The sequence below is a fragment of the Melanotaenia boesemani genome, chromosome 9 (assembly GCF_017639745.1).
Source record: "Melanotaenia boesemani isolate fMelBoe1 chromosome 9, fMelBoe1.pri, whole genome shotgun sequence".
NCBI lineage: Eukaryota > Metazoa > Chordata > Actinopteri > Atheriniformes > Melanotaeniidae > Melanotaenia > Melanotaenia boesemani.
In genome coordinates, this window is record NC_055690.1 from 8,233,249 (window position 1) to 8,260,730 (window position 27,482).

At 38.8% G+C, this 27,482-nt stretch overlaps 1 protein-coding gene across 1 annotated transcript in view; it reads left to right on the top strand.

Moving 5' to 3' along the window:
• LOC121646338 (calsyntenin-2-like) overlaps positions 1 to 27,482 on the top strand; it is a 311,928-nt gene that overhangs the window by 160,491 nt on the left and 123,955 nt on the right. The window contains exon 3 of the mRNA XM_041995254.1: positions 16,952 to 17,147. Coding sequence (XP_041851188.1) covers positions 16,952 to 17,147 — 196 coding nt within the window. The remainder of the gene's footprint in view (positions 1 to 16,951; positions 17,148 to 27,482) is intronic.

The following is a 27,482-nucleotide window of genomic DNA, read 5'->3' on the forward strand; positions in this document are numbered from 1 at the left end:
GATGAACAACTTCTTGTTAGTCATCTTTAATACAAAAAATAAAAAATAAAATAAAAATAACACAGCACGTCTTGTAAGGTGATGGAAAGATGGAACAAATAAAGAACTCATTAAACTCTGGTGCAGGTGTAGGATAACTTGTTTTAAAATGGCCCAGTCATCATTCCAAGTGCCAGCCCAGATAATAATGAAATGAGGAAGGATAGCAAACACTGACCTAGATGTTGAACACATAATTACTCCAATCAAACAAACCTGCTTAAATAATGAATAAAAATCTAATATCGGAGTGGAAAGCAGCAACAATTCTCCAGCAGGGTGAAGATGAAGGGCAACAGGATGGCGTGAAGGGCAAACGAGGGGACAGAAAATGCAGCACTATGGCCAAATGGCATCGACATGACAGACACTTAATAAGAAGCTGAATTTGAGAAATGGCAGCAGGTGAACGACGGGAATAAATGAGAGTGCAAATGAGGGATATAAATGATAGGTGGGATGAAGTGGTTCTCTTGCCTGTTTTTACCGGCCAATCGCAGAGTGTTTTCTGTAAGGCAGAGATGATGACACACTGAAGAAAAAAGTGAGGGGATACACAAAAACACAGCTACATTTTGGACAGGTGTCAGGTCAGCAATAAATTAAGCATGGACACACACAAAGAGAGCGAGAAAGAGAGAGAAAAGGTGTGAACAGCAATACATTTGGTCTATGGGGGATTTTTGTGATTCGCATTGTTGCTTCCATAATCTCTTCTTTTGCTATCACTTGTTCCAACTCACTACACACTCACACACACCACTACTTTGTGTTGCTTGGTCCCTGGCTCAATCTGAACTGTATCTTTGAGCACTGGTGACCCACTGGTGTCAGAGGACCCAGGTGAAAAAAGTTGTCATTTTTCACAGCATGCCCCAGTGTAGCCCACTCTCCAGAGAGAGTTGGGAGAACATTTTGCCTCTAAGCATTTTGACTTTGTGTTTGCGGAAACCAGATGTATGTGACTGTTACTACAGGGCCCTTGGAAAAGGAAGTTGCTGAAAGCAGTGAGTTTAGGCTATGTCCACAGGGACACTCGCATTTTACAAAACAGTTTTTCCCCATAAAATTCACATCCACATGCAACAGTTGAGAGAAAAAATTGTCGACATAAAAACACAACTGAAACACTATCAGGAGGCATCCAGCCATCTATCCATCCATCCATTCATTTTCTACCATTCATCCAAAGTCGAGTCACAGGGGCAGCAGCAGCTTAAGCAGGAATGTCCAGTCATCCTGGCAACTTCTTCAAGCCCATCCAGGGAATGCAGAGTTGTTCCCAGGCCAGCCATGTTGTCCCTCTAGCGCATCCTGGAGTTTCCCCAGTGGGCCATGCTTGGAATACCTCACAGGAAGGCATCCAGCAGGCACCCTTATCACATGCCAAAGCCACCTCATCTGGCTCCTCAACTTGGATGACTGAGCTTTGCATCCTTTCACCGAGGAGGAGTCTAGACACATTTTCAAAAGAAAACTCATTTTATACATTTGCATCCATCATCTGTTCTTTCAGGCAGAGGCTCATTCCTGATCCTGAGAGGACATTCCACCCTTTTCCAGCTACAGGCCATAGTTTCAAATGTCCTGATCTTTATCCTGAGCTAGCTTTTTCACACTGCAGTGCCAGCTGCTCTAGTGGAGTTGTAGATAGGGACCTGATGAAGCAAACAGAACCACATCATCTGCAAACAGCAGAAACCCAATCTTAAGTCCACCAAGCCTGCTACCCCTCAACACCTGGATGCAATTAGAACTTCTGTTCGTAAAAGTTCTATGACAAAGGGCAGCCATCCAACCCCTTACCAGAAACAGATCAACTTACTGTGGATCAAGCTCTGACATGCTCTGACAAGCTCCAGACACTCAGTCATAAATCTGAGTGTCTGGTACCCCATATGTCTGAAGCACTCCCATAGATCATACTAAACTAAAAGGGGGTGATCTGTCCCCACCTCTGAAGTCATGTTGGCCAACCATAAGCTAACAAAATGAACTTTTTCCAACAAATCTGCAAAGGTTGTTTTATGTAGCAGTGTCCTGAATAACACCCTGTGCTACTTTTGATCTTCAGTAAAGATGGGAACTGTGGGTTTATTTGCAAATGTATAAAAAAGTCCTAACATCAGCATCATGAAAATCTCACACTGCAAGACAAGAACACTAATTATTTCATACACACACAAACATGTGTGAAACGTTAATGTATTTGTGGATACATTTTTCTTCTGACTGCATTCTCTAGTGTTTAGTGTTTCAGAAGGTGCTTTACTTTTATTTACCTGGACAGTATTGTTTAAAAGAAATCACTGATGGTTTACTCTAAAAGTGTAGCCACATCCATAGCAGGGAGTGTCGAAGGGCTGATTTGGTCTCTAAACCTTGTGCTTGTGGAACAGTTTTGAGTACCTGAGAGGCAAAAATCATCTCTCCTGTGGCCTTCAGGACATCTCATCCATCACATTTGTCTTGCTGCTTCATCTGACTGCCATGATTGAGGTTTTCTGTTAAAGTTTTTAGAGGAATAAGAATGGAAGAAGTTTTCTTCAGGGACATCACCTAGAAACATCATTTTATCTGCAGCGACTGCTGCACGTGCCTGGCATCACTGCAATCTTTCCCCTCTTCTTGTCACCAGTTTTCTCCTCCTTCCCCCATTAAAGAAAACACTCCCAACCATAGCTATAGCAGTGTCATCAGAGGTATTTGTCTTTCATGGTCTCCAGGAGCTAATCCTCGTCTTACTCTCACCTTGCTATCCGCCTAGCACAGTCATTACCACAATCTCCACTAAAAAGATTGGTTCCTGTCTCATACGATGTGGATTCAGGAGCTTTTCAGCAGGATGATGTAACTGATGGCAATCTATACACCAGATATACAGAGGGCTATGTTAAGCCATCATCAACATTTTGATCTGAACTCTGCCTTTAATCTGCAAACAGAGCTAAAGTTAAACAAGCAATACATTTTGTATGTAGTCATTTGGGAAATGAAGAGTCCACGATTTAATATTGATGCTGAATGACTTTTTGCAAATCAAATTCTCCATAGCATTTACTAAAATCCACACAGTGTCTGTCTTTCTATCTTTTATGTTTTGCTTTTTTGGATTTGTAGCCCGGAACTTGCTACGCAAAACTGGTGCTTTGACTCTTGCCTTGGTGCAGGTTTTGTTTGAGTGACAGCCAGATTAATGGAAGCTTAGTGGAGTCAAATCCATTGTGCTTTGGAAACTGAGCCAACAATACTCTGTGATGATTTTTTTGTTAACAGCTGGCCTGAGTACTAGAACCATTGGAATCTAATGAAATTATCAATAGCTTAATGGCATGATTACAACCTGTATTTGGCCAGTGTGGGATTATTACACCGTGGACTGTGGAATTGTTTTGCCATAGAGATTTTTTAATTTTACAATGGATCCTATGGAGGGCAGTAAGTGATGCCTTGTGGCAAGAATGAAAAAAAAATTAGAACAGGTTATAAAATCTGGAGTTATTTTAAAATTAATGAATTTAGTCACATATATACAAGTCTCTGACTTGATGGATGTCTGATGTCTCTGGATCGAGTCATTTCCAGCTTATCGTGTTTTCAACGTAAATATTTTTCATACAAAGAAAAGTTTCCACAGCACTCACTACATTTTCAATTCCCAATAATAAGTGATCATGAAATAAACGGTATAATTTAGTCTACTTCTAATCTTTGCTGTCTAATTTGAACATGCTATGAAAGGCATGATGAAAAAAGTTGCATTCATTAAGATTTCCCTTTTCATTACTGTTTAATGGGAAGTACTTAGCCTAGTGTGAGTGGGTACACATTACTGGCTTTCATAACAATCAAATTCACAATTTAGTTGTGTCCTCTATATTTCTGTGGAACAATAACACACATATGAAAAGGGGAATTTAATTATGAACTGGCTACTGTTGTTCAGTAGTCATTCCTGTGTTCCTGACATGCTGTGTTAAGATTGCTATTTTATGGTCTTGGTGCTGAGGCAAATTAAATGTGTGCATGCAGAGTTTTAATGTCAACAGAGAGATGAGTTCTTGGAACTTAAATCTGTACAAAAGAAGGGTTGAGAGGGAGTTGAGCAGAGCAACACCTACTTGTTTTTATCTGTAGGAGGCCTTCAGGTTCAGAACTTTGAGCAGGTGTTGTCCATGTGTTTAATTTACTCTGATCTCAACCCACACTGTAGTCATGGACAAAAAAAAATGGTGTACATAATGAACTTGATTGATTTATACAGGAGCATATGTTCTCTCAAACAGATGTTAAGTGGAAACACGAAGAAGAAAAAAACAATTAGCAAGATGTTGAAAAAGCTTCTCATAAACTCATTCAAGTACCACATGTTAGGATTTTCTCTGGGTTTAAGCCCAATGAAACAGAGTATGTGATATTTGGCAGAACAAATGCAACAAAATACTGAAACTTGTGGAAACAAACCAGACTTTTGTTGTGTTAAAAAAAAAATCTAATAAACTCTTTTTGTGATCAAGGAGATTGTCAGTGGAGATTTTTGCTTTATCATGTTCTTCAGCTGTAGAGAAAAAAATATCCTTGGGGGCATTAATAAGGGTCATAAACTCTAATGTGGATATTTGAACACATTGGACTCTAAGTGGCCTCGCTCAGACAAGGACACATGCTCTCCCCTGAGGCCATTTCCATGTACAGAAATGGGAAATAGAAACTATTGATTTCACTTTGTGTTTAATGTGATTGCCTTGACTGTGTTTTGTAAATGTTTTGCAGGTTTTTCTTCCCTCTTTCTTTCTGTCTTTACTCATCCTTAGTTAATAACCCATGTAAAAAGTCAATTCTGAGATCAGGATGTTGGATATAAAAATACATAATGCAAATGTTCTACATCAGTATGAAAAATATTGGTGGATGCAAATACATAACTCAGACTTAGATGTATTACTAGTGTCTTTAAAGCAGCATTCTGCACAATGGAGAATAGTGTGGTTTTGGTGTTAGAAGTTATGTAGAAATAACATGCTGTGCTGGGAAATTTTAAAAATAAAACTGCATCAAGTGATACAATGACACATTAGCATATATTCAAAGTTAACATTGATTTATTGTTTTCTATTAGCTAAACTTCTCTCAACAAGCAATTTATAAAGATTTTAAAGTTTGAGCTATGCTTCACAACAGGAAATTTTCTTTTAGCAAGAAAAAAAAATCCGTTTTTATTTAACCACAGAAAACTTGATTATGCCTGGGTGTCACTGATGAAGTATTGAGGGAATTGTTGATGTATGCATCTCACAGCCAGCAGATTAAATTGAATTGTTTGTGTTTAATGAGATGTTTTAGCTGGTGCTGCATTGGTTGTTGGCTTGTTATTGACAGTTTGACTCCTGCACAGCAGTGTTTTGGCCTCACTCCAACTCAAAGTAATTGACACGTCGCCCGCTGGGGCTTGTGATTAACTTTATTGACATGTAAGAGGAGGTGGGGTTTTTGGCATTGCTCACCCTTGGCTGAGCTAACAGACCTTTCCAGCTACTAAGACTAAAGACAGCATTGATGTTTTCATGACCCAGTGAAATGGACAGCAGTAAGACATACTCTATTTCACCTTAGTCGGATTCAGAGGAAAAGTAAGTTTAGGATCAAGTGAAATAATCTGCAGACTTCTCACTGTGTCCAGATAAGGTCACTATTTTCTTGGCCTGAACATAAAACCAACAAAATAATGACAGACTTGTCTAACTGGCAGAGATGGGGACTCAAGTTTGGAACTTGGCTCTCTAGCTGCACTTCAGTCTCATTTAAAGTGGCTTCAGACTCCACTCTGACTGATCACAGCTATATGTAATTCATTTCCCGCGACATAACACTGATGTGACTTAGCAAACACACGCTAAAACAATAAAAACCACGGCAGCCCCAGTGAGAGCACCTGTTGCTGCCCCACCTTTTATTATAGCTTTTGGGCATAAAAACTCCTCACATGGGACACATAACAAGGAATAAACTGCAACATCTGTGGCATAACAATACAGATGCGTCATCCAATACATCCAACTTTATATGTTTCCTTAAAACACACCAAGTGATGTTAGTTACTTTGTAAAATGAAAACTAATGTTGGCATCTACATTAGCGCCATTAGCTTCTTACTACCGTGGTACAAAAATAATTTTAATTTTATTAGACTGCTTTCACTGAACATGTTCAAAAGGAGAATGAGACATTTACGAAACACAGTGACACACTACTTGCTTCGCCACGAGCTACCCCAGTTGGGTTAAACAAAGACAAATCAGACCCGTTGTAACAACTCAGTTTTTACTGCATCTGTTTATAAGAAAAAACAGGTGACAGCTGTTGCTGTTTTAGTAACATTAGCAATATTTATTGATATATATATATATATATATATATACATATATATGTATATATATATATATATATATATATATATATATATATATATATACAAGTTTAAGGTAATGATCAGTTCTGTAACAAAATGTTGTTAGGTAAACATTACCTATGGTTTTTATATGAAATCAAATCAATTTTATTAATAAAGCACTTTTCCTACTAAGGGCAACACAAAATGCTATACAAGGTAAAAACAATTTATGTATATTAAACAAAACAAAACACTCATTATCTTTCTCACACGCAGGCACACAGACATCCACACACATGCACAAACAGAGCAGTTAATCCCCCATCCTACACAAACATGAACTCTCTAATTTCTGTCTCTTAAAATAAAAATATTAAAAGTAATAAATATCTGTCTTGATGCTGCTGTGAGGAAACAATGTCTTGGGGATCACAGCCATAGCCAGCCCACCCCTGTCCACAGATGCCTGCACCGCAACCAACCAGACAAGGGTAGGTCAAAGTTCACACCACAGCTGTAGGGCTGCAGTGCAGGACCCCATCCACTTGTTCAACGGCGATCACAGTGGCAACAACCCCCAGAAATCTCTCGGCGCAAAGGATCCCCTTGAGGAAAACACTGAATAAATAAATAAATTAATAAATAAATACACATAAAGGACTTCATAAAATATTGTTCTCAAAATAAAATATAATAATATAAAATAACATGAATGAGATAAAGATCAAATAAAATTCAGTTAAAAGCTGAGCTAAAAAGGTGGGTCTTGAGCTTCTTTTTAAAAACATCAACAGTCTCTGCAGCCCTGAGGTTCTCTGGCAGGTTGTTCCACAGACGAGGGCTGTAGGTTTGGGTCCTTACTGTTGGAACAAATAAAAGACGGGTGTCAGAGGACCTCAGGGTCAGCGAGTCCCTGACATCATAATTTAAAAGTCAGATAAATAAGAAGGCCCAAGACCATTGAGACATTTATAAACAATTAAAAGAACCATTAATTTCCTTGGATATTACAATGCAGTGTTCTAAGCAGACGAGAAGGAAGGTGTTTTGAAGTGATTTGAAACTTGACTTTTAAACAACTTTGCTAACTGATATTCAGAGGTATTCACCAATGATCAAATTAAATCAATTTTGGTAATAAAGCACTTTTCATACAAGAGCAACACTAACATCAACAGCAACGATTCCTTATAAAGCTATGATTTTACACATCTTTTCCTTCAAATTGGAGTCTTTCATGGGGTGGTTGTCCTACAGCTTAAAGCTACATTGCAAATATGAATTAGAAACAAAATGCACTTGATAATCCTAAAAGCTATATTCATGTTTGAATGTGGTCTGATAAATTGGCCTGATGAATGAGCGTTACCACTAGCATAAACATCAAACCAAGCTCACATTTCCACTCATCTTTATGATCCATGAATCACAGTTTTGTCCTCAAACACTTAAATTTTCTGCAATTTAACTACAGATAGTTGGTATTGATCAACCTAGGCTGTTAAACAACAGCGTCAAAGCTAGGAAGGATAAAGTAATACAGGACTTAGCTTAATGCTACATTCTAAATTCAGATAGATAGTAATCAACTCTGGGTTTAACTGCTGCTTTATTCATTCTTTCTTTATTTTTCTTTTTAAGCAGCTAATTGTAGGTAGGCTACTGTTGCTTATGTAGGCTACTTTTAACTGATGTTTACGTCTGTAATAGAGGAGAATGGGGCTTTTCATGACAAATTGCACCAAATACACAATGCTAAATTAAAATTTTCACATTTCAACCAGTCAAAAAAATTAACAGTTGGATTTCCTACTCTGCATATTGAAAAAAAACTAGTGTAACATCAGTAATTATTTTATTTCTTATGTCTTGGTTGCTGATGAGAAAAAGTAATAGTAAAAGTGAACTTTACATTTTCAATGCACATCAAATACAACATGATTTACACTTGAATGAGGATAAAGAGGCCTAAAAAGATTAGATTTATCCTAATATACAGGCTAAGTGAATCATCTTGTTACACTGCAGTGTCTTTGCAAAGCTGAGAAATCACGGTCCTGACAAATATGTGGATGTTAATTTGAAATGTGCAACCCACCTGAACACTGTTACAGACTGAGCACACGCACACACCCCATGGCACCAGCATTCCTGGAAAGCAGCAGTCTCCACACTACAACAGTCTTCAGGTAGTGGCTTGAGGGAAACAGATAAAAGCCCAAGGCGATGAGCTGTCCTTTGAACTCAACAGGTGTCAGTTCAATCAAGCTTCTACTGGATGTAGAACAAGTCTGATTCACAGAGGAATTAACCCACAACCCACAGGACTCCAATGGTTGGAGGCTAACGATTTGGTGTCAGACACCACACAACAGAGCTGATTGGGTGGCACATGGGAGACACGGGCACAGTGTAAGGCTGGTGGCTTTGATGTTCTGGCTCATCAGTGTTTATCATTTGCAGAGCATAAATGCAACAATATGACAGGGACTCATCACTTACAATAAAAGATTCAAAAGCAGAAACGCTCAACAGCAATTTTCATCAGGAAGAAACTGGTCATGTACTGGGGTTTAGTGAGGTCAGTGGGCAGGTTGAGCTCACTGATGTGGAACATGACTGAGCAGATGATTTGTCCCGATTTTAAAAAGAAAAAAAAAAGTAAGGATATATGTTGTTAATTTAACTTTGGCTTTATTAAAAGACAGGACCCAGCCAGATTATATTATTTATGGTGAGAATCTCACTAATGAAAACATAAAACCAAGCATGGTTTCAGCGCAGGGTGGGGCAGGGTCCACAACTTTTTATTATTTGCCTGAAGTGGGTCCTCAAGGAAGGTAGGTTGGGATCCACTGATCTAAAAAAAAAGTGATATTTGGACAAGCGTTGTTTAGATGTACAAACAAGTTGGATTTCATGTGAGTATTTTTCCTGAGAGTATAGTAAATAAGGTGGTATCGTATTGGTATTTAGGGCATTAATAAAATCCGACATACTAGATCATACTGTAAAAAAACTGAGAGAAATGGTTATATTCCAGAATAAGTAAAAAATAAGGATAACAAATAGTAAAATTACAGAAAAATTCCACAATAAAGAAACGGGTAATATTTTTACTTTTGCATGAGATCTTTTGTTTTATTTAGGCTTTTTAATGTTCAGTGAAAGCCATTAACTTGTTTAAATTACCTGTGGATATGGTCAAGGGACATGCATATAAACATTTTTAATAATATAAATAAATTCAGTGTATTTACAGCGTTAAACTTGGTTTTAGGTGTTTGAAGAATTTTTTGATAACATTTTAGTGCGATCATGATAAATTTGAAAATGTATTTTAACTGTCCAATTATGTGAAATTAAATTATATTTCCTTTTTAAAAGAATAGAAAATGTATTTTCACAGTTACTGCATTTTATTTTCCATCTTATTAGTATTTCCCCATAATTCAAATTATGGGAAAAAACTGCAAAATATAACAAAAAAAAACTGGTGATATATATTTTTTTTTTATTTTACAGTGAGCAAAATATAATTTATATATGTATTTTCAATTTTATATATTGTTTGAAAGCAAAAAAGGATAGAAGCCCATCGTGCAGCTATTTAATATAGACAGCCGCATGAGAGCAGCATGAAAAATATTCAGGGGGCCCAGACTTTCAAATGGCACGTCTGAGCCAACCTATGAGTTTGAGTGACTGGTAAAATCTGTCATCCTTTACTCTGACAGCACTCTGTCACACAAACACTATGCTACACACACAGGGGGTGGGCGTTCACTTAGTTAGAAGACAGTGGGACGTCATTAACTCTGCAAGAGGAGCCATTAATGTAATTAACAGAGTGACGACGAGAGAGAGGAAGTGTTGGTGGTGGTGGTGGCAACCAAGAGGTCGAGTAAATCATTTGCAACAGTCATGCACAACCTCCTCCTCGGCTATAAACCCCTATTGAGAAACTGTCTTTAATTAAAAAATCCCCCCTTCCAACAGACTTGTACGCCTGCACTGTACACAAACACCACTCACAGTTTCATGCGCGCTAGTCAGAACATATTCGCTTGATTAGTATTAATCCTTATCTCTGAAATGGACAGCTTCTCAGTTGTGTTTTTTTTCTCAGCAGACTAATTTCATGAAGAGCGTAATTACAGCATTTTCAATTTCGGCCCTCTGCAGAGTTATGAGGCCGACTGTCTATCTCTGCACCGCAGCTGAGAGGGCTGGGTGTTCGTGTGGTAGCAAGAGTGTGCATGTGCGTCTCCATGTGTCCTAGAGAGCTTATGGATGTGTGATTATGTTTTAGGGAATGAAATGAGATGCAAAATTAGTGGGTTATTGGGGGTAACTTACACAAGAGATAATTTGATGCCAAAACCAAATTGGAAAAGCAGCTGAAATTATGATAACTGTGTAAACCTCACAGTCAATAGCAACTCTTGTGCAAAAATGGTTGATTTACTGAGAATAGCTGGTGGTAATAAGACTGCAATATGAGTATATATAGTTTGGTGGATGTGTGTGCAATAATACTATAAAATCCAATAATGTGTTTCACTTGGTGTCCAAGTAGGAGGATGAAAGGCATGTCGGCTCTGATTAGAGCTGCCAAACTGGCAGAGTTTGAGTAAATGTGGGTGTGTTCATACGTGTGCTTTGGTCACTCTCCATAACAGAGATGAGAACTGCCCCTAGGCTGTGGCCATGTTCCCGTCCTTCCCAGCTTTCTTTTTCATCTGTCCTAATATCTCTCTCTTCCTCATCTTTCTCTCAACAATCTGACAATCCCTTTGCTGATATCTCCACTTTTACATCTCCCTCAAATGCTCTGTAAACAACTGTCTTGCATCTTTTCAGTCAAACAGCTTGTGCATATATATTCAGATACAGGCAGCTCATCAACTCTGTTCTGTCAGCTTTGATAATAACTTGGGGCCTAAGGCACTGTGGCCCACGATATTTTGTCACACTCCCCCGGCTCTGTAAACACAAGCCACCGTTGCCAGTAAAGCAGCTCTGCCTTCGCTGATAATGAGTTCTGTGTCCTCAAAGATAATCTAGTGTGGACAAGTGCCACATTCCCTTGAGGTGATTGGTACCTTGTGACTTCTGACACTAACAGGACAGCAGCCTAGGTATTGAGAGTGTTTCCCTCTGTCTAATGGACAGCTATTCATTTAGACTTGATTAAATGAAAATGCCATGATGTCCAAGGGGAGACTTTGCAATCACAGTAGTGGAAGATTAGGTGGAGGGAGGAATGAGACAAATACAGGCCATCTAAAGAGTCAAACAAGTTTAATATAGAGTATTACCATGTGAGTAAAACATGCAAGGTTTAAAAATGTTTCAGGCAACTTGTGTAAAGAAAAAATTATGCCAAACAGGGATGATTAACTATAAACTATATTTGTTTTTGTTTATTTTCATGAGTTTTAAATGCAGCCACCTCTATGTAGAAGACACAGTTACCTCTGACAATGAATCTACCTCCTAAATGTCTAATGTGACACAGAACCACACTTTTAGCTAACAGTTTAGCGTTATAATTAGCATTTGAGATCTCTCTGCCACTGCCAAGTACCAGCCACCGAACATCTGTTCCACCACTGCCACTGGGGCTGAAGTGTTTCCACCTTCATCCCTCCCTCCTCCACCAGCCATCTCTGCCTCATCACAGGTACCAGAACACGTGTCACGTCTGGAGTGAAGTAATAGGCAGAAATAAAAAGAGAAAAAACACCTTGACGGGTCTGTTTAAGTGTTCATCTAGTGTCTGAAAAGAGGGAGGTCCTCCTCTCCCAATCACATTGACCCCCTAGTTTACACTCCTCCATCAGCAGCTGTTAAATCACAACAAGCATGTCAGACCACCCAGCTTCAACGGTGGGCGTGAGCCATCAGCACATCCTCAGCATATTCACCCTGATGGGAAGCTTCTGCACTCGTCTGGCTATATTGGATTTATTTCTCGCTCCAGTGGTGATGGATTTTCCATTTGCCTGTTTTGTGCGATGGTGCACTATTAAGAGAAGCTGCACACACATGGAGACTGTTGCATCTTCTGTCACTCGCCGTTGCACACTGTTTGCTCAATGCCATTTTCTGAATATGCTTTTGCCGCCAAGCCATGCTTCCCCATAGTGTAGAGGCCCATTTAACTCTAATACGACATTGTTCAAGTAGTACAGCTGGGGGGGGGGGGGGGCATTCTGTCTTCGCTTTTCTCCTTTCTAGTCTTTCTTTGTCACTTTGCCTAAAGCACCTCTGTGGGCAAATTGTCATTTCAGAGGCCCTGTCCTGACAGCAGGGGATGAGGAAGTGGGGCGGGGGGTGGCGTGAGGTGGTGGGGAATTATGACAGGAATAGGTTGAAAGGAGAGAGAAAGGGGAGGGAAATAAAGTTGAGCTTATCAGAACTTGCCAGGAGCAATGTACGCACAAAGCTTCTTGGGAATCCAATTTAGTCTTTTCTGTTAGTTTAAGTGATATCAGAGCAATTAGCCATCACAGGTCAGTGCGAGTCTGGAGTGTTAAGTGATTTCCTGAAATGCCATGAGCAGAAGCACAAAGGGGTTTGTTAAGTAAAAAGAAGAAGAAGAAGAAAAAAAAAACTTCATTTCCAACACTACATTTCTGCTAATAAATGTCACCTGTCTCTTTTCTCCTTTGTTTTGCTCTTGTCAGCTGCTCACTCAGAATTTAAATGATTTTTTTCCCACTATATATCCCCTTAAGGGCGACTTTGAGCTGTTGGGTTTCTCCTCAAACCCAGTTTAACTCAGTTTTGCTGAATGTGGTGTGCACTGTCCAAACGTTGGGTGGACAAACAGCAGGAATAACCTTGGTGCTCTTCAAAGGAAGAATTACAGTAATTTAGGAGGCTGCATTGTGAACTTGTTCTATTTCAAATTTCCATCTCCATCTCCATGAGATTCTGCTGTCGTGCTTGAGTTGTTTTTCTACATTACATTTCTACTTCTAAAGTCTAAATGGCAATCTGTTATCCCAGTCCACCACAGACAAACTCCAGAAAAGACAGAAGGTCCAGTCATCATTCATGAGAGGTTTTAGAATTGAAATTTTAAATCCCATTTCTGCCTGGTGACATCATATAGAGATATTTTTCTTCTAAAAATAGTTATGGGAAACTGGCTTACACTTCGCTCTGTGTTTATGGAAAACTCAAGTATGAACTTCAGGGCATTGAAATCAGGCCTCTGTAGGGTCAGACCATCAGTAATAGGCCTTCTTGCTGTATGTTTTGGGCTGTTGTTATTCAGTAGAAGGAATGTAGAAAACTAAGTGACCCCTGATGGTACTGCATTACAGACATTTATTTAATGTGCCAGAAATAGTTTTCCTTACAGACTGAATATATTGTCAACCTCTAAATCCCACCATGAAGAGCTGTTTAATTTCTAATACAATTAGCAATTAAACTGCATGTAGACATGGTCAAGATGACTTAATGAAGTTGAAACTGATCGTCATAATGAGGATGAAAGAGGATTTAAGTGACTTTGAATGTGGCAGGGTTGTGGGTCAGACTCAGACCAACAGCTGTCTCAGATCTCATTCTCAGACCGTCCGAGTATTTCATAAACTGCTGATCCACTGAGATTTTCACACACGACCATCTCTAGGGTTTACAGATATGTTAAAGGTCAGAGGAGAATATGCAGATTGGTTGGGAGTGATAGAAAGGCAACAGGAACTTAAATAAGCACTGGTTCCAACCAAGGTACCAGCTCGGAACACACAACACGTCCAACATTGAAGCAGATGGGCTACAGCAGCAGAAGACCACACCAGGTACCTACCACCAGGTCTTTTCCTTGGCTCACTTTGGGCCCATAGTACCAACACAGCATGGTTTAAACACCACAATCTAACTATTGTTGCTAACCATGTCCATCCCTTTACAACCAAAGTGTAGTATCTTCTGATGGCTACTTCCAGCAGGATAATGCACCATGTCACAAAGCTCAGATCATCTCCAACTGTTTTTTTGAACATGACAGTGAGTTCACTGGACTCCAATGGCCTCCACAGTTATCAGATCTCAATCCAATAGAGCAGCTTTGGGATGTGGTGGAACAGGAAATTCTCACCATGGATGTGCAGCTGACAAATCAGCAGCAACTGTGTGATGCTGTCATGTCAATATGGAGCAAAATCTCTGAGCAATGTTTTCAACTTGTTGGATCTATGACACCTAGAATTAAGGCTGTTCTGAAGGAAAAAGAAGGTCCAACCTGCTACTAGCAAAGTAAACCTAATACAGTGGCTGGTAAGAGTAGTAAGAGCCTGTCTTAATTAGTCTCCTCAGTAATCAGCATCTAGGGTTTTAAAAGGAAAATCTATCATTAATCAGAAGGAAGAAATTAAAGGAGAAGAGTTTAATTGTCACATTCTTGGCGAAATCAAACATAACAGAGGCCAGATGCATAAATGAAAAAAGCACATGTACACACAAGCAGGTTTTTTATAAAGGAAAAATGTGCAGTGAGACGATACACACTTCATTCATCCTGTAAACTATGAGTAAACTTTGGTTTTCACAGATTATCTTTTCAGATATGAGTCAGAAACAGAAAAAAGTTACATAATTAACTATAAAGACAATTAGTTCTTTATGAGAGTGTTGTTTGTTTATGATTGTGTTTCTCATCATAATTCTTGGGCTACATGGCGGTGCAATGGTTAGCATTACCAGCCCACAGGTTTGTGCTTTGAATCTCAGTCGGAGCCTTTCTCTGTATGACAGCCTTTCTGTGCATGTTCTCCCTATGCATGTATGGGCTCTCTCCAGGTACTCCTGCTACAACAACATGCATGTTACCAGGTGTAGAAGAGGATGGATGAAAGATAGTCTTACCGCCTTCCATCAGACTTTTTAAGAAAACAGAGAAACATGCTACTATCCATCTGTCTCCATCCTGATGATTTACAACCAAGACTTCCACTGAACTGTTGCACATATGGTAGAAGTTAGCAGTGTTTTGCTCGATGTGACAAGGAAGCAGATGTATGTATGGCGGCTGGTTAATGACCATTTCTTTTTCATCTCTGCATTGGAATTTGCTATGAACCATTTTAATTCAACAGTTGTACTATTCATGATTACAGAACTAAGATCACAGGAAAATAGACTTTTCTTTGCTTCCAGCCTGGTCTCAAGACAAAACTCATGCCTTTGAGCATGAATCAGTAGATTGCTCCTTTTCTATTGTTGCTGTCATTATCATTCCTGTTTAGCACAACTTTATCACCCTGGTGAAAACTATTCATAATGCACATTTATAAATTTTTGGTTGCCCACAGTTGAAGTCACGAATCTACGCAGTTTTATGTATCTGGCCCCTGGTGTACCATTAAAGCTGCTGTGGCAAAAGAATCAGGGTAAGGAGCAATGCAGATGAGAAAGTAAAAAATTGATTTGATAGAGTCGCTGTATTTGATACCCTGTGATGAGACTGGGCTCAGCAGTTAAACTGGACCACAGTGCAGCTCAGTCTCCTGATCACTGTCGGAGATCTGCTTCATTTTCAGTCTCATGCTGGTAAAACATAGAATATCCTCTCTTTATGTTAAATTCTATGAAATGACTGTAGAACAAAGGAGCAATACAGTAGTTCTGTGCACAATTTACACACACAGCACAACAAAGGTAACTTAATTTATCATTTACTTCTTTTAAGGTGTTACTGAGATTAACACTGGTAAATTAAATTGCTGAAATTCTGCAGTGAGACACCATTTTCTCTGGTTTATCTAATAGATTATTACACAGTATTATCTATCAGCTGCAGCAATTAAATTAGCAGTACTGGCACTAGTTAAATAAGGAAACAAAGTCTAATAAAAAAGTTTTCTTTAAACTCATTCCATGAATCAGGGATTGTCAAACTGGGGTTCCCAATATATAACACACATGCAGAGGCTTGCAGTCTATACCTCTTCCTCCAGGTCTTGTCCTGCTGCAGCGATCCGTCTGATATAATCAGGAGAGAGTGGGTTTATTAACATGAAGAGACATTTTTTTCTGTTTGGAACTAAAGAAAGAAGCAAAACAACCAACATTTCTCTTTGTCCATCAAAACCCAAGTAAATGAGCAGAAAATTATAATCTTTGGACAGGAAACTGCTCCCAAAAGAGATTTTTCTTAACTAAAAGTAGTTTTATTCTGGTGGATATAGGTTCTGAGGCAAGACAGCAAAAGTAAGAAATTTTATGACTCTTTTGCCTGTGGTTTGGTAAATCTTGGTAATAGCGAGATGAAACTTACAGGTTTGGAATCTGTGAGACGTGAGCTTTCAGTAGAGATGTCCTTTGTGCATGTTCATGCTGTCAGGTGTTCTTCTTTTTCAGAAGAACACCTGACAGCAAAGAAAGAATTGTAACTTTCAAAATATGTACTCAGTTATTTCCCACTTGACTTAATGTGACAAACTGTGACAAACACTGATCTCATTTATTTCTGTCTCTCTCCTGTTTCCCTCCCTTCCCAAGGGGAGATCTGTGCATTCAACATCCACGGGCTGGAGGCTCCGTTCGAGGCGGTGGTGCTGAACGGGACGTCTGGCGAGGGTCAGCTGAGGGCACGCGGCCTGGTGGACTGTGAGTTGCAGAAAGAATACACCTTTATCATCCAAGCTCATGACTGCGGCTCAGGCCCGGAGGGTGTGGAGGGCAAGAAGTCTCACAAGTGAGTAAAAATCAACTTTGAACTTTTTTTGCTCATGGATGTTGACATTATCTTTTGATTTTCTTTTATTCTGTGTACTTGGACTTTCTGTCCTTGTCCAACTACCTGTGTTACTAATTTCAATGCATCTCCATACACGTATTAGTCATCACCTACCTCCGGATATACACTACCAGGTTTCCTTTCTCCAGTTGTTGTTTTGTTTGTTTCTGCCACGTTTCATGTTCTCTTCTGCAGGTTATTTGTGTTTTGTGTTTGGGGAATCGTCAGATTTTCTTCACAGCAAAACTTTCTGTTTGATAATAAAGTTTTAGGTCTTCCTCACCTCTGCATGTGACTCTGCACTTTGGTCCTCAGCAGAAAACAGTGTGAGATTTTCGTTACATTCACGTAAAATTCTTTCAGGTCTACAAACAGTATTTATTGCAATTTCAAATTTTATTTCCTAATAGTAAGTTCAGTTTCCTCAATGATAATTGTCACCTTTATGGGAATTTCAGCCTTGACTTGACTTTGCATGTGAAAAGTCACTGAAAACAGCAAGATTAAGCAGAAATTGGGATAAACAAACTTTTTTCTAATTCACCTCAGGCTACATCATGCAAGGTTAGGAGCTCTAAATAATTCATCCTTCACTCAGACACTGTCTGAACTCTGAATCAAATTATCAGCCCACAGTGTAAAAAGGGATGAAAAATCCCAAGCTAGCTGCATGTCAGTGTGTGAACACTCTGGTGTTCAGTGTGCATGTGTGTGGGTGCAGCTGAAAGCAGGAGCAGTGGCAGTGGTGCGTGGTCGGGGCTTACCTCAGTCAATTTTACCAGCTACAGTTCAAAGTCTTAGCAAGCTGCTGGCACAAAGCATGTGTGTCAGAGAGGTTCTCATTCTGGTTTTATGAGTGGTTCAATGAAAAACAATCAGGAGGAAGTCTGTTTACACAGCATAGAGAGTGCAATGGTGAAGGTTCTACATTCTACTTTAATAGCAGCCCATTTTTTCATAGTGCTGTTAGCTGTTGAATATGAGGCATTATCCAAATTAAAAAATAAATAAATAAATAAAATCAAGATAATTAGGTGGGAAGATTTGTTACTTGATGCCACATGAATGCAATTTTACACTGTGTTCATTAGTTGTGTATCTTAGTTGTCATTTATATTACTCTAATAGTGTGAAAGTATTTTATCATTACAGTGCAATATTCAACACCATTACAGTGAAATAGTCTCAGTAAATGTACCTTGGGTACTCAGGTCTGAGTCCATGACTGCATTTAGCTTGTGTTGTTTCCCGTCTGTTTAATTCACTGATAAAATCTCAGGAGGTTGTTCCACATTTACCAAGTGTAACATTTGCAGTAGGTTCAAAATTACTCAAGGACTAATTTTTAATTTGATTATGCACTACGAAATGCTTAAGTATATTCTAATTTAAAGATTAGAACAAATACTTCTCTCTCATATGCATGTTCATTACATTAAAAGGAAAAAAAAAATCTTTTCTTCAAAATTAATGAATGAAATCTCTTCTTGTCTTTTAGTTGAAAATTAGTTTGACTCCTATCCCTCATTTCTATTATCACTCTGAGACCAACATACACATCCAAACACTGCTAGACTAATATAAAGAGGTCATCTGATAAAAATCAGTTAGTCACACTTGTTAGGCTTCCTAAAAGCAGCTTCTGTCTGAGGCTGATCTCAGTGCATACACCTATTCAATCGTATGCCTCTCTCTATGTCTTACCATTCACCTCATATTCTCTCTGCCAACAAAGGAGTAAAGAAGAGAAATCAATCTTCCCAATCAATCTTGAGCCAACACACACACATGCACACACACACAGACACACACACACAAACACACATTACTGTACACATAAAACAAGAAGCAGCACAGATTTAAAGTGGTTGGGATTCTATAAATAAATTAATCATCATTTTTAATTAATGTTGTGTATTAGTTGTGAGTGCACCTTTTAGCATAAATGCAAAAAGGATGATCTGAACTTCTACATCCAGTCCCTCTGGGATTTTGAAGTATTTTCTGTAATTGTGCAACCTAAAGCGTCTGAATGTGCTGCAGCATTTGAAAAAGCTGTGGTGGCTTTTAGTTTTAAATTTATAAAAATGTTTTCTTGCAAAAGCACCTAAAATGTATTTTTTAAAATTTTTTACTATAATTGCCATCAAAATACAGAACACTGGGAAAGTGGCATGGATGGTCAGTGATGGTGATTTTAGATCATATTTTTCTCCTCTGACAACACACCGAAATGTGCATGACATGGACGCAGAAGACTGACACAAGGCTTCATCACTATATACCCATATATTTAATTTTGAGCATAAATGGACCTCTATATACATAAGGAGTGGTCTGGGTTGACCATTTTTATGTTTTCATTTCTTAAAACAAGAGACTCTGTTTTTCACAGAGGAAATAAGTTAAACAGAACATGAAAACAAAAAATAAGACATAACAAATTAAGAAATACATGCAGTCTGTCTGGGATCTACAGCTTGAATTCATGGAAAAAACCTACCATGACTATTACAATATATCACCAAAGTTTGGTCAAGCTCCATCAAATCTCCAGGACAAAGGTCAGTGGAACGCATGTCGTTCAAAAGTGAAGAATTTCCAACACTGCAGACAAAAACATCTGGAAATCACAAACATATGAGTCAGAGAGACAACGCAGAGGCTCAAGTTTGCAAGAAATATGAAAACCTGGAGAATGCTCCAATAACATTTGAAGACCAGGATCAAAAATCCCTGTTGGATCCCTTGCAAACACAAATCAACCTTTTCATTAGGCCAAGAAACATAGTCAGACCAAAGAAGTAAAGTATATTTTCACTATACAAACAACTGTAAAAGGAGTTCAAAGTCCAGACACTTTTTGGTACCTTTCTTTGAGGTGCCCTTTAAACCTTCAACTGAGTCTCTTCAGGCACTAAGCTTTCCTGAAACTTCATCAATGAACTCTGAAAACCTAAAGTATTCCACTATATGTGGAGGCCAAGGATCAGAAATCCCTCTTAAACTTCTTATAAACACAAATCCACCTTGCCTTAAGGAAGAGAAACAAACACCTGAAATTTATAGACAGGCGTTAGCGAGACAACACAGATGCGGACCCTTGCAAGAAAACTGAATCTCTTAATAATATTTGGAGGCCCAGGATCAGAAATCCCTCTTGAACTCTTTGTAAACATAAATCAGCCTCCCCATTAGGCAAATGGATATTTTAACTATACAGACATATGTAAAAAGAAGTGCCAAAGTGAAGTTGAAAAATGAAAACCTGGAGAATCTCCAAACAACATTAAGATGCTCAGGATCAGCAATCCTATTGGAACTCATTGTTTTGGTTCTAACCAAAGCAACAAAGACAGCGTATGTTCATCCATCCATCATCAGATGTTGTAAAAGCTGTTGCTCTGCCTGGAAACACAAACCAGTCCTGTCATCAGGCAAAGATGCAAAAATCTGAATATTAAAGTCAGAAACACAACAGAGGTCGAGCTAAGCAAAATCTCTACGTATGTCCAGAAAACAACATTTTGAGTGATTCTGTTGTGGGACTGTTTTATCTGCACAACTTCCAGTCAGGAATGGTGTCAAAATGTCTGTTGCAAACCAGATTCTCGACCTTTAGCAACCTCTTCTCAGCAAGCCGTTGTGTCTTACATGCTTGCTCTGATTCTTGCAGAATGGTATGTACAGAGGTCCACAAAACCAACGTCAGAGAATGAAATACCTGCTGCACTTCCTGCAAACACAAACCAGTCCTCTCATCAGGCAAAGGGGAATCCACTGTTTAATGTCTTTTAGGCAACATAATGACAGATTAAATGAGTTTGTCCCTGATTTAAAGACAATTTAAAGATCATCTGCAGTGCAGTGAACTTAAAGGTTATATTAATTTCATTAATTAACATGAAATAATCTTTTCATTTCATTTTACTATATAGTTACTATATAGCTATTATTATTATATAGAGCAAGCTGGACCCACAGATGAGCCTTGAGGCACATCACAACTAAAATGGGTTATTTCTTACCTATAGATGCTCATGTTTACATAAAAAGTTCATTCAGATGAAAATGACCAAAACCAGTGACAAACAGTACCTTTAAGGCCAGCACATAACTCCTGATAGGAGGGTATCATAGTCCGCTGTGCCAAAGGTCGCTGTGAGGTCTAACATGAGGGCAGCAGAGCTTCCAGAATCCAGAAGAAAAGAAAATCATTAAGCGTGCCATCTCAGAGCTATTGCACGATTTGAAACCAGAGTGAAACTTTTCATAGATTTCATTAGGATGAAAGTAGGCCTGCAACTGAAGAAATTATGTTTTTTTAATATTTTTGAAAGAAAGGGGTGCTTAGAGATTGGCCAAAATTAAACATAACAGGTTTTTTATTGAGCAGGTGCACTGTAGTCTGTTTAAAACATGATGGGACACAACCTGTAATAAGGGAGGTATTGATACATTTCTGCATTAAAGGCCCAATAGTACCTATATATATATATATATATATATATATATAGCAGACTAGGTGGAAAGCAGTCTGTTAGGCAGTGAGATGGTCTTATGGGTCAAGATGAGGCAAGTAGCTTGTTTCTAATCTCCTGCACTGTTGTTAGAGTACATTAACACTATGAAAAGTTATTATATTTATTCTACATAATTATCTAAAATGATGAATAGGACTAATAAGCTTGCATGTCATTTAACAATCTGTCATAGAAATACCTCCAGATCTGGAGGTGACAAATGACTGGGATAGCTGAGGCGTTTAGATGGTGTTTAAAGCCTTTAAATAAAAACTGTCCAGGTTCATTTGCCCAACTCTACCTCTAGCCTACTGGTCTCCTCCTTATTTTACCTTATGTGTCTAGGACATACACAACAGATGTTTTAAATTAATTAATTAAAATGGAAGGCAGACATAAACATCTGAACATGTTATCAGCCTTTCCAACAAACAAGCAGCCACTTTATTTTTTATTTTCTGACCGACAAGGCACATACAAGGGCTTGCAAGTTCATGTTTACATCCATTTTAAGCCATTCTATAGTGTGGATTTATTATACATCATATATAATCCATAATCAATTAAACCTGATGCCTCCTTTGATGTAGACTCAGTTCTGTTTGTACAAATGGACTAATGCTGGAGGGGAAGTGAATTTGGGAAAACATTAAATGGTTTGTCCCTCTCACAGGACGACTATGGCCTTTCACTGAACTGCTGGCTTGCTCACTGTGATTTATAAAGAAGCTAACAGGGAAAAGGAAGAATTTCTGCCTGAGGCTCTACTCAAATTACACATGACACGTCAACAGTGAAGAAGAAAGGTAGTCAAGAAAATTAGCTGCTAAAGAGGACAGAGGAAAGGATCAGAAGTGACAGGGGATAAGTTTAAATTTCTCTCTATATCCTTTCCTGTACTGTTTACCACTGGCTGCTGCCCTACTTTTTTCTTTTCTTTTTTTTCCCCCTTTGCCTTGACTAGCTCCAGCTTAGCCAATTCTAGCTGTCTGACTCTGTCCTTCTTCATGCGCTCTGTGTCTCTTACCAACGCCAGTGTGTGACTCTTTTGTCAGACTGCCTCTGCATTCTCAAATGGATGCTCTCTCTGCCCTGGCAGTACAAATCTGTCTGTCATTGTTACTTTTTTCCACACAAATGAGATGTTTTTGCTTTTTCGAAATGCCATGTCAAACATTGAATGAATGCATCATCCTGCAGAGCCAATAAAAGTGTTACATTCGACTGTTATCTGTGACCATGTCAGGAACTGCAGCAACAGACAGCTTTAAAAACATTGATGCTAAAAGACTGACCTATCCCGCATCACAACACCATTATAAAAATGTCCAGATTGGCTCTCTGGATCATGCTACCATCTGGTATATTTTACTTGGCTGCCAAAGGAATCTTTACTCACTTGTCAGCAAAGCGTAAAGCTTGACTGATTTCACCTTAAACTCCTTGAGGCGCTTTCTGCTCAGGTCAGCTTTAAATTAAATATAAATTAATCTGCAATAATGCAGGGTTGACCTCTGCCAAATGATTCGTACCAAACTGCAATGTTCCCAACCTTTGTTGAAGAGCAATAAATGTTCATTTCGTGTCTGATTTTGTTGATTTAAGACAACAGTGACTGAGACAAGACATTATGAAATATTGTAAACTATGAAGCATTCATAAAGGCCACAGTACTCTACCACAGGTGCTTAAGAGCATGAGGATTGTAAAACAATATATCAGTTGATGCCTTTTTTGTGACCTTTTTAGTCACAAAACTACAAAAACTGAGTTTAATATATGTGGAAATTTTGGAACCAGCTTCCTGATGTCATGCTTTGCTGTTCTTTATGTTGGTCCCGGGTCTGTTTCACACAATGATCATACAGAACTGCAATGTCTTGTAAATCTGGCTCCAAAGCATTATTCAAGAGTCAGAAATATCTGTATTCTCTGTATTTTTTATTTATTTATTTATTTTTGTTAAAATAAACAGTAGATATGTTTTCAAGCTTAAAAACTCTGTGCTTCTGGCAGGTTCTGGTGGCACACTGGCATTGATTATTTTCATTAATCAAGCTGTTTTGGTTCCATCCTGGAACATCATGTGACAGCTGCATATTGCTTTACTGGCGTGTGTCACACACCGGACTGGATATCAACAGACTGGCTGTTTTGAACATGTACAATGGCTGATTCAGCAAAGAAATGCAAGAAGAAATTATCAGAGGAAATGAGTAAAAGAAAGAGAAAGTGACAAAGCAGGAGGTAAGACAAAAGAAAACAGAGTGACTTTTACTAGAAGTAGAGATCTCAGAGAAGAGACAGAATGCAAGATGTATGTTGGATTAGCTGTCGTCAGGGGGAGCCAAAGTATGAAATCTACCAAAGTTCGGCCGTGCATCCTTAAAACAATTTAGCGATGCACTGATAGCACTTTTGTAAACCAGGTATAAGTACAAGTACTTAGATTTGAGTACTTCCTAATATCCTGTACTTACAAGTCACTGGTAAGGAGTATGGAGCAAAATGGCAGAATGCAGAATGGTTAATTGTGCGATACATAAAACGGGTCTTCCTGCGGCCATCCTCTAAGGATCACCAACTCCGGACCTCTTGGGCCGGTATCCTGTAGGCTTTTGATGTCTCACTGCTGCAACATACCTAGTTCAAATGAAATGGCTCTCCAACAGTTTGACGGAACATCAAAACCCACAGGACACTGGATCGAGAGGTCCGGAGTTGATCCATGTTCTAAATGTAAGGCTTGAAAAATATCAGAATTCATAAATAAGGAGGATGAAGTGGATTATGTCCACAGCTATGCCAACAAACCTATCTGCCCAAAATCACATTCTCTCCCTGAGATAATGCCAAATTTGGATTGGTATCATGTTCTGTAGTATTGGAACACTTTAATGAATACTGAGTACAAGTACACCCACATAGTATCATCCCTAAAGTAATTACATACAAATCCCCATTTCCTAAAAAAATTGTGACATTTGCTAAATTGTAACAAAGATTTGAATCTGAATTCCCATCCATCCATCCATACATCCATCCATTTTCTACCAAGGTCAGGTCACAGGGGGCAGGAGCTTAAGCAGAGGAGCACAGACTTCCCCGGCCACTTATTCCCATTCATTTGGAGGGATTCCAAGGCATTGATCCCAGATCAACCTAAAGATGACATCCCTACAGCATGTCCTGGGTCTTCCCTGAGGCCTCCTCCCAATAGGATGAGCCCAGAGTTCCTCACAAGGGAGGCACATCTGCAGTATCCTAACCAGATGCGCGAGCCACCCACTCTGCCGTTTCTTGATAAATGACTAAGATTCTCACCCTATCTCTAAGGGAGAGCCCAGACACCCTTCAGAAAAATTTCAGCTGCTTATATCCACAAACTTATTTTTTTGGTTACTGTCCACAGTTCATAACCATAGGTGAAGACAGAAACGTGGATGGAACAGTAAGTCAAGAGCTTTGCCTTTGGACTCAGCTCCTTCTTCACCGTGGTAGATCGTTGCAGAGTCTGCATCACAGTGGATGATCCACCTGTAATTCAATTAATAGAAGGTCTAGGATTTCCTAATCTGGGTTTAAGAAACAGAGAAAAGGTCACAAATTAATTCAGTTAAAGACAGTTGGAATTCAACTTATTGTTTTACTTCACCTCTAAAACCTAATCAAATCAAACAGCTTGAAATTGCAACTCTGTTGAGGTTCTGACTATTCTTGCCCAAGAGGCTAAATGTATAGGTGCTTTCTATAAGGGGTCCCAAGCAAAATAGTCTGGAAACCAATCTTTTGGAGTCATAACATCATAGTAACAGCATATTTTAGTAAAAATTTATAGAAATATCTGGAGTTGCCAATGTATCTAAGGCACATCAGCACTAAACCTTTGGGATGAAGAAGCATCTGAAAACTAGATTTTTCTCCTTGCATCTGTATTTCCTCACACTCCTTTCTCTGTATTATACTGTTCAACAGAGTAATTAGGTGTAAGGGACATTTTACACCCCTACAAAGCAAGTCATATTCATAATTTCTCCCAGGACCCACACCTAATCGTGACACAGGCATTTAACATCAGCCCTGAGGTTAAGTGCCTGGAGGCTGTCAAGGTGCACCCATGGTTGTGTGTGTGTGTGTGTGTCTCCATGTGCAAGTTGAGATGAGATGCAGACACACAAGCTTTCTCATGTTTGTGTCAAACAACACTCACATACACCCTGCTCTGCAGCATGGCAGTTATTAAAGTCATCATTAGCTAATCTTAAAGGCTTGGATGTTGTAACCTCGCTGCAGTTTGGAAAGGCTAATTATCCTTTGGAAAAAGCTGGCTGAGGGAAGGTCATGCTTACATACACACACACACACACAAACACACTCAAATGCTGAGTCAAATTTGCAGCGATATGCTTAAATTTACATATGAATAAGAGAAACAGTGTAGCTTGGGGCAGATAGGCCGATTTTGAAGCATAACTAACTTGCATACAAATGCACTCGCACACAGAGGCACCCACCTAAAAACAAACTCAGTGTTAAGAATATTTAAAAAAGAAAAGCAATCACTTTCTTATGAGGGGATAAGTGGGCCAAAAGCTGTGCCTCGTTAACTTAAGCTGTCATGATACATTTCTGAAGTGAAACGACCAAGGGGACTCCACGCAGATAGTACTCTGTCAATGTGTCGGCTCTATTCTACCAAGAATCTTAACTTCACGCTTGTCACGCTTGATGCTAATATGAGTGAAACCTCATTCTGTCAAAACCTGCAAGTTGATGTGACGGTTATTTCAGGAAAGCCATAAAAAGAGGGATAAAAGAAAGTGTAGAAATATGGTTGTTTATCTTTAGCTAATGTAATGGCAGAGTATAGTTTCCTTGTTAAAATGATAAATATGCTCTGCTTGGAGCTGCACCATCTGTGCTTGTCTGCTTTAGTTACAAAACATAAGGAAGCGATGAAGGTTTCTATTCGAGATTCAAACCACTGTCTGGTAGCACTGGGCATCAGCCAACTATCCATTGTAGAGCAGAGTGAGGGGAATTTTCAGCATTTATTTTTTGAAGGCTAAAAAGAATAGTTAAGGACTTCAACTTGGTATCTATCATCATTATCTCATTATCTATGTTAATCAGTCAGTGGTTTAATCTGTACTATCTGGTTTGAAGAATGATCTTATATAGCTTAGAAATTAACTGCATTACAATGCACAGTAATAACTTCATATTGAGGATACACTGACTCCCATCAAGACCTGCTGTAGTGCCCGAGGGTTGCAGTCAGTGTGGAAGTGGGATTTCCTTGCATACTGATGGGGTTTGAACCCGTGCTGTGCTTTTGATCCCTCTGCTATAGTTAGGTGTGTTTATTCCATTCAAGTCTTACACAAGGAAAGTGATGATCCACCCCTTAGGCTAATTCTTGACAAAGATTAAATAAGTCTTTTGCTGTTTCATTGTGTGTGGAGGTGAGTGTGAGTTTGTATGTACTAGAGACATTCAGGACTTTGTTTGACTGGCTATGCATAGTCGAGTGTTGATAAATAATGAAAACAGATTAACATGTAACAGGCTGGGAACAATACCTGAAACCAGGTAATGTAACATACATGCATCACCTGGATTTTACTTGCAGCTGGATTGTGATTATTTCTGAACATGATTTAGTTGGGTTAAAATTACACCTGGGTCTTATGCAAGTCCTGCTACTTTAAAGGCGTTTCATTTTAATTTTTGATTATTAACTTACATCCATAAAGAAGTTACTGCAAAG